General features: G+C 42.0%; 1 protein-coding gene across 5 annotated transcripts in view; it reads left to right on the forward strand.

Annotated features, from left to right (window-relative positions):
• The window catches only part of PRPF40B (pre-mRNA processing factor 40B), a 139,211-nt gene that overhangs the window by 17,826 nt on the left and 105,919 nt on the right, over positions 1 to 15,466 (forward strand). For 3 of the 5 annotated variants that reach the window (XM_077297432.1, XM_077297431.1, XM_077297433.1), the window contains exons 3-6: positions 2,593 to 2,736; positions 5,291 to 5,359; positions 5,955 to 5,988; positions 7,279 to 7,304. In XM_077297432.1, coding sequence (XP_077153547.1) covers positions 2,593 to 2,736; positions 5,291 to 5,359; positions 5,955 to 5,988; positions 7,279 to 7,304 — 273 coding nt within the window. The remainder of the gene's footprint in view (positions 1 to 2,592; positions 2,737 to 5,290; positions 5,360 to 5,954; positions 5,989 to 7,278; positions 7,305 to 15,466) is intronic. The other 2 variants (XM_077297434.1, XM_077297430.1) reach the window with 1 other exon arrangement.

A 15,466-nucleotide genomic window follows, 5' to 3' on the forward strand; every position in this document is an offset into this window, starting at 1 on the left:
TTTAAAATTCATTGTGGTAATGTCTAGAACCAAAATTAGAAAAATGTTGTCTCTGTCCAAATATATATGGACCTAACTGTATATCTATGCTATTAGTACAGCCTGACCTTACTCCACTCTTGCCACCTTTTTATACCTGATTAATTTCCTCCTTGATTCCTCTAACATGTTTCAGGTTTACTTTTTGATTGAAGTTTTTTTAATATGTGATAATTTGTAATAAAATTTATATTCTATTTTAATACTACATACCTCTTTGAGTGGTGATTTTTGGATACCTTGCATCCTTTTTGGCTGCACCATTTCGGCTGCACCATTGGAGATTTGTGTGCTCAGATAACTTTGACCATGATTTCAGACCTTAATTAGCCAGTTAGGATTATGGATTGTTCACTATCATGTTTGGGAAAGCCCAGGTGATGCAAATTTCCCAGCTTTATAAAAACCCAGCCTCCTCTAACCTTGTGCCAAAAAACAGCAGCCATGGTTTTTTCTAAGCAGCTGTCTATCACTCTGACACCGAAAATGGTGGAGAACCACAAAGCAGTAGAAGGATATAAGAAAATAGCAAAGCGTTTTCAAGTCTCCCTTTCCTCAGTTCAAAATGTAATTTAGAATTGGCAGTTAACAGGGACAGTGGAGGTCAATATAAGATCTGGCAGGCCAAGCAAAGTTTCAGTGAGAGCTGCTGGTAGGATTGCTAGAGAGGCAAATCAGAACCCCTGCTTAGTGAAAAAGAACTTCAAAAAAGATTTAGTAGACTCTGGAGTTGTGGTACATTGTTCTACTGTTCTGAGACACCTGCACAAATATGGCCTTCATGGAATAGTCATCAGAAGAAAACCTCTCCTGCTTCTGCACCATAAAATTCAGTGTTAGAAGTATGCAAAAGAACATCTAAACAAGCCTGATGCATTTTGGAAAAAATGGCACAGAATTTCAGGAAAAGAACATGTCATCAACCATTAAACATGCGGGTGGATCAATCATGCTTTGGGGTTGTGTCATAGCCAATGGCACTGGGAACATTTCACAGGTAGAGGGAAGAATAGATTAAATTCAATTTCTACAAATTCTTGATGCAAACATAACACCATCTGTAAAAAAGCTGAAGTTGAAAAGAGGATGGCTTCTAGAAATGGATAAGGATCCTAAACAAACGTCAAAATCCACAATAGACTACCTCAAAAGGCGCAAGCTGAAGGTTTTACAATGGCCCTCACAGGCCCATGATCTGAGCATTTCATCTCTAGCTTGCTCAACTGCTCACAATAACAGTAATTTTGACAAGGGGTGCCCAAACTTTACATGCCACTGTAATTGTTGAGAATTTTGAACATTTCCATCCCTATTTCACTGATTGGATCCAGTACTGGATCCTTTTATTTCTGTTTTTGTATTCTCTATATGGATGAAAAAAGCAGAAATACATACTGGACCTGTGAACATAGCCTAAGATGTTAAGGTGTGTGTGATGGTGTGTGTGGTATATATCCTGTACTGTGTTTATATGATTGCTTATCATGCATACATATGTTCTTCTATGAGTGGGATTTTTTTTTCTGGGGCTCCTACAGCTACTCACCCACCAATTTGTCCTTGTGTCTGTGTTTTATATCTTGAACTTAATATAAAAAAAACCATTAGTTGTGTTTTTGGGTTTAGTTGCAAGTTAGTGGACTCTATTGATTTTACAGGGATTTCCACTTTTCCAATGTCTATGGTAACAGCCCAACCATCCTCTATGTCTTCCTTCAGAGGAAACGAATCTGACAGGTTGGAAACAAAGGTGTCTGACAGCTGCTTTTCTCCTTCCTCTTATTCATCTTCATTGGTGTCAGAGATGACAGCTAACCTTTTAGATGGCAGCTAGAAATCTGAAAGAGAACTATATCAAGTGATTAGCTGGTAGGAAAATGACCAGCAGCACTCATATTGCGACAGCAGGATCTGTGGAATCCTGATTTAAGGTGGACCTCTTATCAGGGCCTGATAGGACTTTGTGTGACAGCTTTAGGGTACCGTCACACAGTGGCATTTTTAGTGACGTGACGTGACGTTCTAGCGATATCGTTACGATCTCGCAGTGTCTGACACGCTACTGCGATCAGGCACCCAGCTGAGAATCGTACGTCGTAGCACATCGTTTGAAACTTTCTTTCGTCGCTGGATCTCCCGCTGTCATCGCTGGATCGTTGTGTGTGACAGCGATCCAGCGATGCGTTCGCTGGTAACCAGGGTAAACATCGGGTTACTAAGCGCAGGGCCGCGCTTAGTAACCCGATGTTTACCGTGGTTACCAGCGTAAAAGTAAAAAAAACCAAACAGTACATACACACCATCTGATGTCCGTCAGGTCCCTTGCAGTCTGCTTTCCGCTCTGACTGTGAGCGCCGGCCGGAAAGTGAGAGCATGTAAATGGTACTGTGTGACGGTACCCTAAGACATATACCCTGCGGCTCCACTCAAGCCTGTAACACTGGCAGTATCAGTGTCAAGAATGACACTGCAGGGCACATTTGTACTCTCCCATTTGGTCCAGCGTTTCTATTCTGTCTCTGTTAATCACTTTTTTGTTGTGTCTTCTCATAGCTGCCACCACCAGGTCTTCCACCTCCTTTTCCACCGATTGGACTACCACCAATAGGACAAAGACCTCCAGCAATGCCTCCAATACCACATGTAATGTTGCCGCCTATGATCCCACCCATGGCTGGACCACCTCCACTTTCTCAGGTATGGGTTTTCAAACATCTAGAAATCATAGAAACCTCTACTAATGGCCTTAAACGGCTTTGTACGTTTTGTTTCAAAAAAATATGCTCTCATCAATTTACACATTTCCTTGTATGTCAGTCATGTGTTCCATTCTAGCTACAGATGTACTTTATGTCAGAAGTCCTAATGTGTAGCGTCACAACTAGGAGTCATTCTCAACCGTATCCCACTTTCTTAAGACATTTTGAAAGAATACACTGTGGAAGATTTTGAATCTCAGATAGATCACTTTAGTCCTCAGTTCACCTCTGGGAACAATATTTTTACCTAAATGCATGTTTTTGGGTCTAAAAAATAATTTTTAATTATTAAGTTTCATTAAAAAACTTGTACTGGTCTACATTTAGAGTATCTTTGTTTCTCTGCACATTCAACTCTGATGTGGTCTATGGTAATAAACAATCTGAGAAGAGCCAGAGTTACACACAGAAATATTGTTTCTGCTTTCTACTGTATTTCAATTTCAATTTGCTGCTGTATTTACAGCTACAATGCTCAGTACAAACCCATATTGTTCTCGATGCTGCCGATTATTTAGTCTCTGCTAAAGATAGTAGAGTAGGATCTCAACTTCTGAGTGTGTACTATGTATTGGCAATATCATAGCAGCCCAGTGGAAGTTTTTTGTGAACTGGCTTTTTATTTACTACTAGATGGTAGCCTGATTCTAACCCATCGGGTATTCTAGAATATGTATGTAGTTTATTTATGAAGATTTTAGAATAATACATTGAATACACAGGATTAGCGAAGCAAGCGTGGTTCAAATCCCGCACCAATTCGCGGCCGGACTGCGCCTGTCGCTGATTGTTCGCGGCCGGCCACGTAGTATATAGCACAGCCACGTAGTATATAACAGCCCACGTAGTACATAGCACAGCCACGTAGTATATTGCACAGCCACGTAGTATATAGCACAGCCCACGGAGTATATAGCACAGCCACGTAGTATATTGCACAGCCACGTAGTATATAGCACAGCCACATAGTATATAGCACAGCCCACGGAGTATATAGCACAGCCCACGGAGTATATAGCACAGCCACGTAGTATATAACACAGCCCATTGAGTATATAGCACAGCCCATGGAGTATATAGCACAGCCCACGGAGTATATAGCACAGCCACGTAGTTTATAACAGCCTACGTAGCATATAACACAGCTCACGTAGTATATAACAGCCCACGCACGCAGTATATAACAGCCCACGTAGTGTATAACACAGCCCACGTAGTGTATAACACAGCCCACGTAGTATATAACAGCCCACGTAGTGTATAACACAGCCCACGTAGTGTATAACACAGCCCACGTAGTATATAGCACAGCCCACGTAGTATATAGCAGCCCAGGTAGTGTATAACACTGCCACGTAGTATATAGCACAGCCACGTAGTATATTGCACAGCCACATAGTATATTGCACAGCCACATAGTATATTGCACAGCCACGTAGCATATAGCACAGCCCACGTAGTATATAGCACAGCCCACGTAGTATATAGCACAGCCCACGTAGTATATTGCACAGCCCACATAGTATATAGCACAGCCCACTTAGTATATAGCACAGCCACGTAGTATATTGCACAGCCCACGTAGTATATAGCACAGCCCACGTAGTATATTGCACAGCCCACGTAGTATATAGCAATGTGGGCATCATATCCCTGTTAAAAAAAAAATTAAAATGAAAAATAGTTATGTACTCACCTTCCGTTGGCCCCCGGATCCAGGCAAAGCGTTTACCGATGCTCCTCGCGCGCTCCGGTCCCAAGAGTGCATTGTGGTCTCGCGAGATGATGACGTAGCGGTCTCTCGAGACCGCTACGTCATCATCTCGCGAGATCGCAATGCATGGAGCAGTCACCTGAGGGTCGCGAGGAGCGGGAAAGGCATGTTTTGGATCCGAGGGGCCGACGGACGGTGAGTATATAACTATTTTTTATTTTTTTTATTATTTTTAACATTAGATCTTTTTACTATTGATGCTGCATAGGCAGCATCAATAGTAAAAAGTTGGTCACACAGGGTTAATAGCAGCGTTAACGGAGTGCGTTACACCGCTGCATAACGCGGTCCGTTAACGCTGCCATTAACCCTGTGTGAGCGCTGACTGGAGGGGAGTATGGAGCGGGCACTGACTGCGGGGAGTAAGGAGCTGCCATTTTGCCGCTGGACTGTGTCCGTCACTGATTGGTTGTGGTTGTTTTGCCGCGACCAATCAGCGACTTGGGATTTCCGTTACAGACAGACAGACAGAAGGACAGACAGAAAGACGGAAGTGACCCTTAGACAATTATATAGTAGATTACTACTATTGGGGGCAGGATAAAAAATACTTAAGTTTGGGGGAAACACTTTATGAGATGCATTGCACAATACGTGAGGTTCCTTTGACAGTTGTAAAGATCAGATATCATATGTTATTATATTGACATCATGTAATATCCTAACATTTTCTAAAATGAATGTACATTGGCATTCCTAATTATGCTTTTCTCCAAAGCTCCCAAGTCTTGTGCCGCCATTGATGTCAACTATGATGCTGCCAGCTGTAACATCCAGCACAACTACAGTCAGTATTTTCATATAAAAATGTCAAATTAAAAATATTTTGTGCAAGTTTTATTCACATTAAGAGCAGATTATTATTATTATTATTATTTAGTTTTAGAGCACTATTGATCCATGGTGCTGTCCATGAGAAGGGGTCACATACCTGTACAAGACACAAATATAAAATATGGTGAACAACATAACAATGACAGACTGGTACAGAGGGGAGAAGGATAATGGGGAAATAGACAGTAGGTTTATGGGTTGGTGAGCTCTGGTGGTGGTGAGGTGGCAGCGGGGTTCATGCAGGCTGTAGGCTCTCTTGAAGAGATGGGTTTTCAAGGTCCATCTGAAAGTTGCGAATGTGGTGGATAATCCAATGTGTTGGGGCACAGACTTTCAGAGGTTGGCGGACACTCAGGAGAAGTCTTGGAGGCAATTGTGTGAGGAACGTATGAGTATGGAGGAGAGGGGGAGATCTTGGGAGGACTGGAGCTTGTTTGAAGGTATCAAGAGATTAGTTCAGAGATATACAGTGGTTCTTTACAACATAGAATTTGCTTATGTTTACTACTAAGTTGATGAATGCATAGTTAGTAATACTTTTTTCTTAGCAGGTGACTGCTCCTGGGACAGAGGCTGTGAGCTGTGAGTACTGTTATGGGGTTATTAGAGATACAGGGTTAGGCCACATTCACACATTCAGTATTTGGTCAGTATTTTACCTCAGTATTTGTAAGCCAAAATCAGGAGTGGGTGATAAATAAAGAAGTGGTGACGTCTCTGTTTTTCCTTTAATTGTTCCACTCTTGATTTTGGCTTCCACATAATGATGTAAAATACTTACCAAATACTGAACATGTGAATGTTAAGGTAAGTCTCCACGTTCAGGATTGCATCAGGATTTGGTCAGGATTTTCCATCAGTTTTTGTAAGCCAAAACCAGGAGTGGAACAATCAGAGGAAAAGTATAATAGAAACATATGCACCACTTCTGTATTTATCACCCACTCCTGGTTTTGGCTTACAAAAACTGATGGAAAATCCTGACCAAATCCTGATGCAATCCTGAACGTGGAGACTTACCCTTATGGTATGTGCACAAAACTGTTTTCTCTCCACCTTCTTTATGTCAGGCCAGTCTCACACGTCCAGATATTTCCGGTACCGGAAGAAACGGTCCCGGAGCTATCCGTGTCCGTGTGTGCACGTAGGCCATCCGTGTGTCATCCGTGTGCTGTCCGTGTGTCCGTGTATTGAAATAATTTGTTTCAATTTTAACCCTATGACTTTAAAAAAGCACACGGACGGCATCCGTGTGCGGTATGTGTTTACACGCACCCATTGACTTCAATGGGTCCGTGTGATCCGTGCGCTCCCACGAACACTGACATGTCTCTGTGTTTTGCACACGGACACACGGTCCGTGAAAACACGCTGACATCTGCAGAGACACATTTATTTTAATGTGTCTACGTGTGTCAGTATCTCCGGTACGTGAGAAAACTGTCACCACACGTACTGGAGCCACTGACATGTGAAACCGGCCTCAGTCTGTGAATATTAGACTGCACTTGGATGTAATCCAACTGCAGTCCGATGTTTTCCACAGACCCATAGACTTGCATTGGCGATTTTGATCTGACACTAGGATCAAAATCGGACAAGTCGCTGTTTTTTTTCCTCGGACAACTCGGTTTGAGGTAAAAATAGAACATGTGCACAGCCCCATAGAATAGCATGGGGTATGAGTGCTATCCGTCAAAACCACGGCCTTGCAAATAGTTTAGATCACATATTTCTACACATTTTTCAAATTACACCATATAATAATGGAGACATTTGTATTCTTACTGCACCTAGGTAGCAACTCTGCAAGACATCAAATGCTAATTTTCCTTTTTATTTCTTCTTTCATGTCTTGGTTGTAATTTTCAGCCCCAGTGATTCAGCCATCTCCTGCAGTAAGTAGCTGTAATTTTCTTAACCTTCGCTGTATTTTTGAGCACTCTTTAGAATTTATAACTGAATTTTAATAGGCAGTATTTATTTGCTCACAGGCAGTATTTTTCTAAGTGTAACTTTCAGTTGTCCTATGCTGCAATTCAAAAAGAAGCTGACACCAGATTTCACAATACATACTGCATACATTGTTGAATAGATTTGATGAGGCTGGTGTATTTACCTTGAAAATCTACTCTATGTTGTATGTTATACCCATCCCGACATGCGTTGTACAGTTAGGTCCATATATATTTGGACAGAGACAACATTTTTCTAATTTTGGTTATAGACATTACCACAATGAATTTTAAACAAAACAATTCAGATGCAGTTGAAGTTCAGACTTTCAGCTTTCATTTGAGGGTATCCACATTAAAATTGGATGAAGGGTTTAGGAGTTTCAGCTCCTTAACATGTGCCACCCTGTTTTTAAAGGGACCAAAAGTAATTGGACAGATTCAATAATTTTAAATAAAATGTTCATTTCTAGTACTTGGTTGAAAACCCTTTGTTGGCAATGACTGCCTGAAGTCTTGAACTCATGGACATCACCAGACGCTGTGTTTCCTCCTTTTTGATGCTCTGCCAGGCCTTCACTGCGGTGGTTTTCAGTTGCTGTTTGTTTGTGGGCCTTTCTGTCTGACGTTTAGTCTTTAACAAGTGAAATGCATGCTCAATTGGGTTGAGATCAGGTGACTGACTTGGCCATTCAAGAATATTCCACTTCTTTGCTTTAATAAACTCCTGGGTTGCTTTAGCTTTATGTTTTGGGTCATTGTCATCTGTAGTATGAAATGACGACCAATCAGGTTGGCTGCATTTGGCTGGATCTGAGCACATAGTATGTCTCTGAATACCTCAGAATTCATTCGGCTGCTTCTGTCCTGTGTCACATCATCAATAAACACTAGTGACCCAGTGCCACTGGCAGCCATGCATGCCCAAGCCATCACACTGCCTCCGCCGTGTTTTACAGATGATGTGGTATGCTTTGGATCATGAGCTGTACCACGCCTTCGCCATACTTTTCTCTTTCCATCATTCTGGTAGAGGTTGATCTTGGTTTCATCTGTCCAAAGAATGTTCTTCCAGAACTGTGCTGGCTTTTATAGATGTTTTTTAGCAAAGTCCAGTCTAGCCTTTTTCTTCTTGATGCTTATGAGTGGCTTGCACCGTGCAGTGAACCCTCTGTATTTACTTTCATGCAGTCTTCTCTTTATGGTAGATTTGGATATTGATACGCCGACCTCCTGGAGAGTGTTGCTCACTTGGTTGGCTGTTGTGAATGGTTTTCTCCTCACCATGGAGATTATTCTGCGATCATCCACCACTGTTGTCTTCCGTGGGCGCCCAGGTCTCTTTGCATTGATGAGTTCACCAGTGCTTTCTTTCTTTCTCAGGTTGTACCAAACTATAAATTTTGCCACTCCTAATATTGTAGCAATTTCACGGGTGGGTTTTTTCTGTTTTCACAGCTTAAGTCTGGCTTGTTTCACCTGCATGGAGAGCTCCTTTGACCGTATGCTTAAGGTACCTTCACACGAAACGACATCACTAGCGATCCGTGACGTTGCAGCTTCCTGGCTAGCGATATCGTTTCGTTTGACACGCAGCAGCGATCAGGATCCTGCTGTGATGTCGCTGAATAAAGTCCAGAACTTTATTTGGTCGTCCGATCGCCGTGTATCGTTGTGTTTGAAAGCAAAAGCAACGATACCAGCGATGTTTTACACTGGTAACCAGGGTAAACATCGGGTTACCAAGCGCAGGGCCGCGCTTAGTAACCCAATGTTTACCCTGGTTACCAGCGTAAAAGTAAAAAAAACAAACAGTACATGCTCACCTGCGTGTCCTCCAGCGTCTGCTTCCTGACACTGACTGAGCTCCGGCCCTAAAGTGAAAGTGAAAGCACAGCGGTGACGTCACCGCTGTGCTGTTAGGGCCCGAGCTCAGTCAGTGTCAGGAAGCAGACGCTTGGGGACGCGCAGGTGAGCATGTACTGTTTGTTTTTTTTACTTTTACGCTGGTAACCAGGGTAAACATCGGGTTACTAAGCGCGGCCCTGCGCTTGGCAACCCGATGTTTACCCTGGTTACCCGGGGGCCTCGGCATCGTTGGTCGCTGGAGAGCGGTCTGTGTGACAGCTCTCCAGCGATCAAACAGCGACGCTGCAGCGATCGGCATTGTTGTCGCTATCGCTGCAGCGTCGCTTCGTGTGAAGGTACCTTTACTTCACAGCAATACCTTCCAAATGCAAGCACCACACCTCAAATCAACTCCAGGTCTTTTATCTGCTTAATTGAGAATGACTTAACAAAGGGATTGCCCACACCTGTCCATGAAATAGCCTTGGAGTCAATTGTCCAATTACTTTTGGTCCCTTTAAAAACAGGGTGGCACATGTTAAGGCGCTGAAAATCCTAAACCCTTCATCCAATTTTAATGTGGATAGCCTCAAATGAAAGCTGGAAGTCTGAACTTCAACTGCATCTGAATTGTTTTGTTTAAAATTCATTGTGTTAATGTCTATAACCAAAAATAGAAAAATGTTGCCTCTGTCCAAATATATATGGACCTAACTGTGTATATATATATATATATATATATATATATATATATATATATATATATATATATATATATATATATATATATATAAGCAGCGTATATATATGGCGCCGTTATTTCTTGTTACCGCGCTACAGCGCTGACAGCAGGCCATCCCTTAACGTTGTCCTGGGGGTCTGTACCGCCCTGCCCTTTCCCCCCTGCGTCGCCAATCGTTGTGATTGGCTGGTCAATTCTGAAACTATTGTTCAGCCAATCAGCGCCAATGGGGTTAATCTAAAATAGCGATCACCGCTCTGTACGCTATCTTTACCTCAGAGTTGGCATGCAGAGCGGTTGTGAGATCACCCTTGTGTACCTGGGATAGAGATTCATTGGTGGCCAGTGCGATTCCCCTTGCGATCCTCCTGCTCCTGCGATATCCTGCTGTGCCGAGATCCTCCTGTGATCTGTCTCCTGGGCTGTCTGCTGTGTTACCTATCTGTGATCACAGCAGCAGCAGCTCCCCAATCCCTTTTCCTGTCCCCCCATCCCACCGGCCCCTCCCAATTGAATTTTTGGCGCACTTTTTTGCGTTCTTTCCATGTGCGAGGCATCTTGCACTGAGAATTCATGCCCTTTCTGTGGAGCCAGAGCGCTGATCATGGTAACACAAAACCCATTCTTAATTAAAAAAAAAACACAAAGCCTCAAATTGGAAATCAATAGCCATGGTGTTTATTTAGGGTGACATGAAATAAATTAATTGAATATTACCAATAAATATCTTAATAAATAAATTAATACCAAGAATTTAATTAATTAAATAACACCAATAAATAACTGAAACAATCCACCCAATAGTTGGGCGATTTTACCCTCAAATAAACAACCACGACAAGGAAAGGAACACAACAAAATAGGGAGGGCGGGCGGGATCTTCTCTCTTCATTAACGATATGAGGAAAACTGAGGTAAAACTGTCTATTTATAGACAAAATTCTTCCCGGTTTTTTACAGCTGACCAATGAAAAGGCATAAAAAGAGCGCCAGCAAAAACCAGAAATAACCAGCTCATTTAACCCTAAAAATTCATATCAGAAACCATCCAAATATAAAACCAAAGTGATATTAAAGTAAGAACTGAAAAATAAACTATAGGGTCTGTGTTCCCATGAGACCTCCCCGCATACTTGGCTTCACGGGAGGGCCTCCATTTTCACTGCTGAGTGTAGTTTCATAGGTAGGGAGGTAGCGTGTTAGAGTAGCAGACGTCACAGTGTTTGGTGATGGTCGATTTTGTTTTAGAGAGAAAAAATAATAGTACAGAGTAGTAGGGAGGTAGCTTAAAAAAAAATTGTTATCGCCTGGTAATTTCTTAACTAGTGCATTTAGGGAGCGTACGTCGCATTGTCAGTGACCTCCTTTTTTCTTTTCCAGACAAATAAATATTTGCATCTAGTAAATTTTTAGCAAGTGAATTAGGGGAGCGTACATTGCATTGTTGGTGATGTCCGTTTTTCTTTAGCAATAGAAAAAGATTAGTTAGCACCGGGTAAATTTATTAGGAGGGCATTAGTGTAGTGAATTTTTTTTATACAAACTTTTTTTTTACATCTGATTTTTCTTTTCATTTTTTTCTTCTAAGTGTTTCTTCCTAATTTTTACTTTTTTCACGCTACTTTTTATAATAAATAGTACCCTTTATACAAGCCCCACACAATACACGTGTAAAAGCGGTGGCGCAGTGGTTAGCACTGCAGCCTTGCAGCGCTGGAGTCCTGGGTTCAAACCCCACCACGGACAACATCTGCAAGGAGTTTGTATGTTCTCTCCGTGTTTGCGTGGGTTTCCTCCGGGTTCTCCGGTTTCCTCCCACATTCCAAAGACATACTGATAGGGAACTTAGATTGTGAGCCTCGTCGGGGACAGCGATTATAATGTGTGCAAACTGTAAAGCGCTGCAGAATATGTTAGCGCTATATATAAATAAAGATTATTATTAAAGATTAAAGCACCACTTGCACACACATCCCCAGTGTTTTGAAAAATAAAATTAAAATGGCCCATTCGTCAAGAAGACGCTATTCACCAGAGGAGGCATACGCTTTCCTTACCTCCGACATGAATTCAGCCAGTGGGTAACATCCCACATTCCTCTATTCCTCTTCCTCCTCATCTAGTGAGGAAGGACCCCCAGCAATGCACCCTAAGACCCAGGCAACCCCTGCAGCAACCCATCCCATATGGACTGCACCACCCGAAAATTATCTACCTGTTATTCTGGATTTCAATGGCAGCTCAGGAATCCAGTTTGAAGCAACAGGCCTCACTGAAATTGACTTCTTCAAATTCTTTTTCAGTGAGGAAATTATAAATCTGATGATGGCCCACACAAACTTTTATGCCCATCAATTTTTAACCCTAAATCCCACGTTATCGTATGCCAAATGGACCCCTGTAAATGCAGCAGAGATTATGACATTTTGGGGAATTGTGCTTCATATGGGCATAGTCAGAAAACAAGAGATTAGGCAATACTGGAGTACTGATACATTCTACAGTACACCGGTATTCCCATGACAAGGACACAATTTGAAGCGATCCAAAATTTTTTGCATAATAGTGATAATGAGCAGTGTCCTCCCCGAGACAATCCTAACTTTGATTGTCTATATAAAATTTAGCCAGTAGGTGAACACTTCAGCAGAAAATTTGCTGAGGCATACACACCCCAAAGGGACATCGCTATAGTTGAATCTCTGGTTCATTTCAAAGGGTGGCTAAAATTCCGACAATACGGAATTAAATTGTGCAAGAGCACCTCAGGGTACACCCACAGATATAAGATCTACGAAGGGATGGAAACCCAGGTTGACCCCCCCTGAATGCCCCCCCCTGTCCTGGGGGTGAGTGGGAAAATTGTGTGGGAATTGCTTCACCCACTGCTGGATTAATGTTATCACCTCTACATAGATAACTTTTACACCAGCATCCCACTGTTCAAGACACTCTTTCTCAGAGGTACAGTTGCATGCAGCAAACCAGAGAGGCCTCCCTAAGCCGCTAATTGGGCAACTGCTGAGAAAGGGGAAAAGCAGAGCCCAATGCAGCGACAACATGCTGATGGTCAAGTATAAGGGCAATAGGGATGTCCTTATCTTGACCACTATACACCGTGAAACAGCTCCCTTATCACTATTCGTGGTACCACAACACAAGTCCCACAAGCCAGTTTGTGTCTTGGATTACAATCGGTACATGGGGGGGGGTGTAGATCTCTTAGATCAGGTCCTCCAACCATACAGTGCCATGCGAAAAGCTAAAGTATGGTACAAAATATTGGCATTACACACTGTACAGATGGCACTGTACAATGCTTTTGTGCTGTTTCAATCTGCAGACAATACGGGGACCTGCCTTCAGTTTCAGGAGGACATCATCAAGGCCCTAATGTGTGGCACTCAGGGAGGTAATTGTCTCAGTACTTCTGTAACTGATAGTGCCCGTATTGTCCCAGGTCAACATTTCCCAGGAGAGGTTCCCCAAACAGCGAAGAAGGAAAGATCACAAAAACGGTGCAGAGTATGCTACAAGAGGGGAATCCGAAAGGACACACAATTTACCATTGTGAAACCTGCCCTGAGAAACCTGGCCTTTACATTCAGGATTGCTTCAAAGAGTGCCACATGTCCACAAATTAATAAAATTTGTTTTTACCCTGTTGACATAACATACTTTTATAATCTGATGTACTCTGCACAACTTACACATAACACCATATTATAAATTCATATACCAGTAAAACCAAAAGCGTTATAATCATTACTATAAAGCTGTGCCTCTGGATAAATTCCCTGAAGGGTTTAGTTTCCAAAATAGGGTCACTTGTGGGTGATTTCCACTGTTTAGGCACATCAGGGGTTCTGTAAAAGCAGCATGACGCTCGCAGACCATTCTATCAAATTCTGCATTCCAAAATGTCACTCCTTTCCTTCCGAGCTCTGCCATGCGCCCAAACAGTGGTTTTCCTCCACATATGGGGTACCAGCGTACTCAGGAGAAATTGCACAACAACGTTTGGGGTCTATTTGCTGCTGTTACCCTTGTGAAAATAAAAAATTGGGGCTAAAGATAATTTTTGTGGAAAAAAATGTGATTTTTTTTTTATTTTCACGACTCCACGTTATAATTTTCTGTGAGGCACTTGGGGCTTTGCAGTGCTCACCACATATCTAAATAAAATCCTTTGGGGGTCTAATTTCTAAAATGGGGTCACTTGTAGGGTTTCCACTGTTCAAGCACATTAGGGGTTCTTCAAACTCGACATGGTTACCGCTCTCAGTTCCAGCCAATTTTGAGTTCAAAGAGTCAGGCAGCGCTCTTTCCCTTCCGAACCCTGAATTGCGCCCAAACAGTGGTTTTCTCCCACATATGGGGTATCAGTGCATTCACCAGAAATTGCACAACAACTTTTGTGGTCCATTTTGTCTTGTTACCCTTGTGAAAATAGAAAAATTTGGGCTGAAAGATCATTTTTGTGACTAAAAAGTAAAATGTTCTTTTTGTCCTTCCACATTCCAATAATTGCTGTGAAGCACTCGAAGAGTTAATAAACTTCTTGAATGTGATTTTGAGCACCTTGAGGGGTGCAGTTTCTAGTATGGTGTCACTCTCAGTTATTTTCTGTTATAATAGGTCCTTTAATTTCACTTCAAATATGATGCAGTCCCCAAAAAAATGGTTTTGTAAATTTTTTTGTGAAAATGAGAATTCACTGGTGAACTTTTAACCCATCTCTTGGAAATGTTTTTTATTAACTATTTTGTGTGACATAACTCTCTGATTCAAGGGCATAAGAATTCAAAGTTCGAAAAATTGCTACATTTTCCACATTTTTGCAAATATCTGTTTTTTCACAATTAAACGCAAGTCATATTGAAGAAATTTTACCACTATCAATATGTCTCGAAAAAAACATTATCAGAATCACCGGGCTCAGTTGAAGCATTCCAGAGTTATTACCTCATAAAGTGACAGTGGTCAGAATTGAAAACAATGGGTTGCTCAGGAAGGTGAAAACAGGCTTTGGGGTGAAGGGGTTAGGCTACATTCACACATCAGGTTTTTGCCGTCAGGCACAATCCGGCGAATTTTGGAAAGAACGAATCCGTCGCAAATTGTGAAAAACTGATACGACGGATCCGTTTTTTTGCCGGATCCAATTAGCTGTTCCGGGTAATATTTTTTTTTGAAGTTGATGATCCGGGAAGAGAGAGAGAGAATTAATGATTTGAATGGAAAATGCATGATTTGTTTAAAAAAAATGGAAACGGTCACCGGATTCCATCATTTCACCTCACGTTTCATCCGTTTTACGCTGAATCCGTCGCTGTCCTTTTTTTCACTGGACAAAAAAATGTTCCTATGTACGTTTTCTCTGGCCGCTGGAACAAAAATTTTTCGACGGATCCGGCTAAAATTGGATGAAACGTGAGGCCATACGTCGCAATCTGGTGCTAATTGCTAATACAAGTCTGTGAGAAAAAACGGATTCGGCAGCAACTTTTGTCGG

This window comes from Ranitomeya variabilis, chromosome 3, assembly GCF_051348905.1.
Source record: "Ranitomeya variabilis isolate aRanVar5 chromosome 3, aRanVar5.hap1, whole genome shotgun sequence".
NCBI lineage: Eukaryota > Metazoa > Chordata > Amphibia > Anura > Dendrobatidae > Ranitomeya > Ranitomeya variabilis.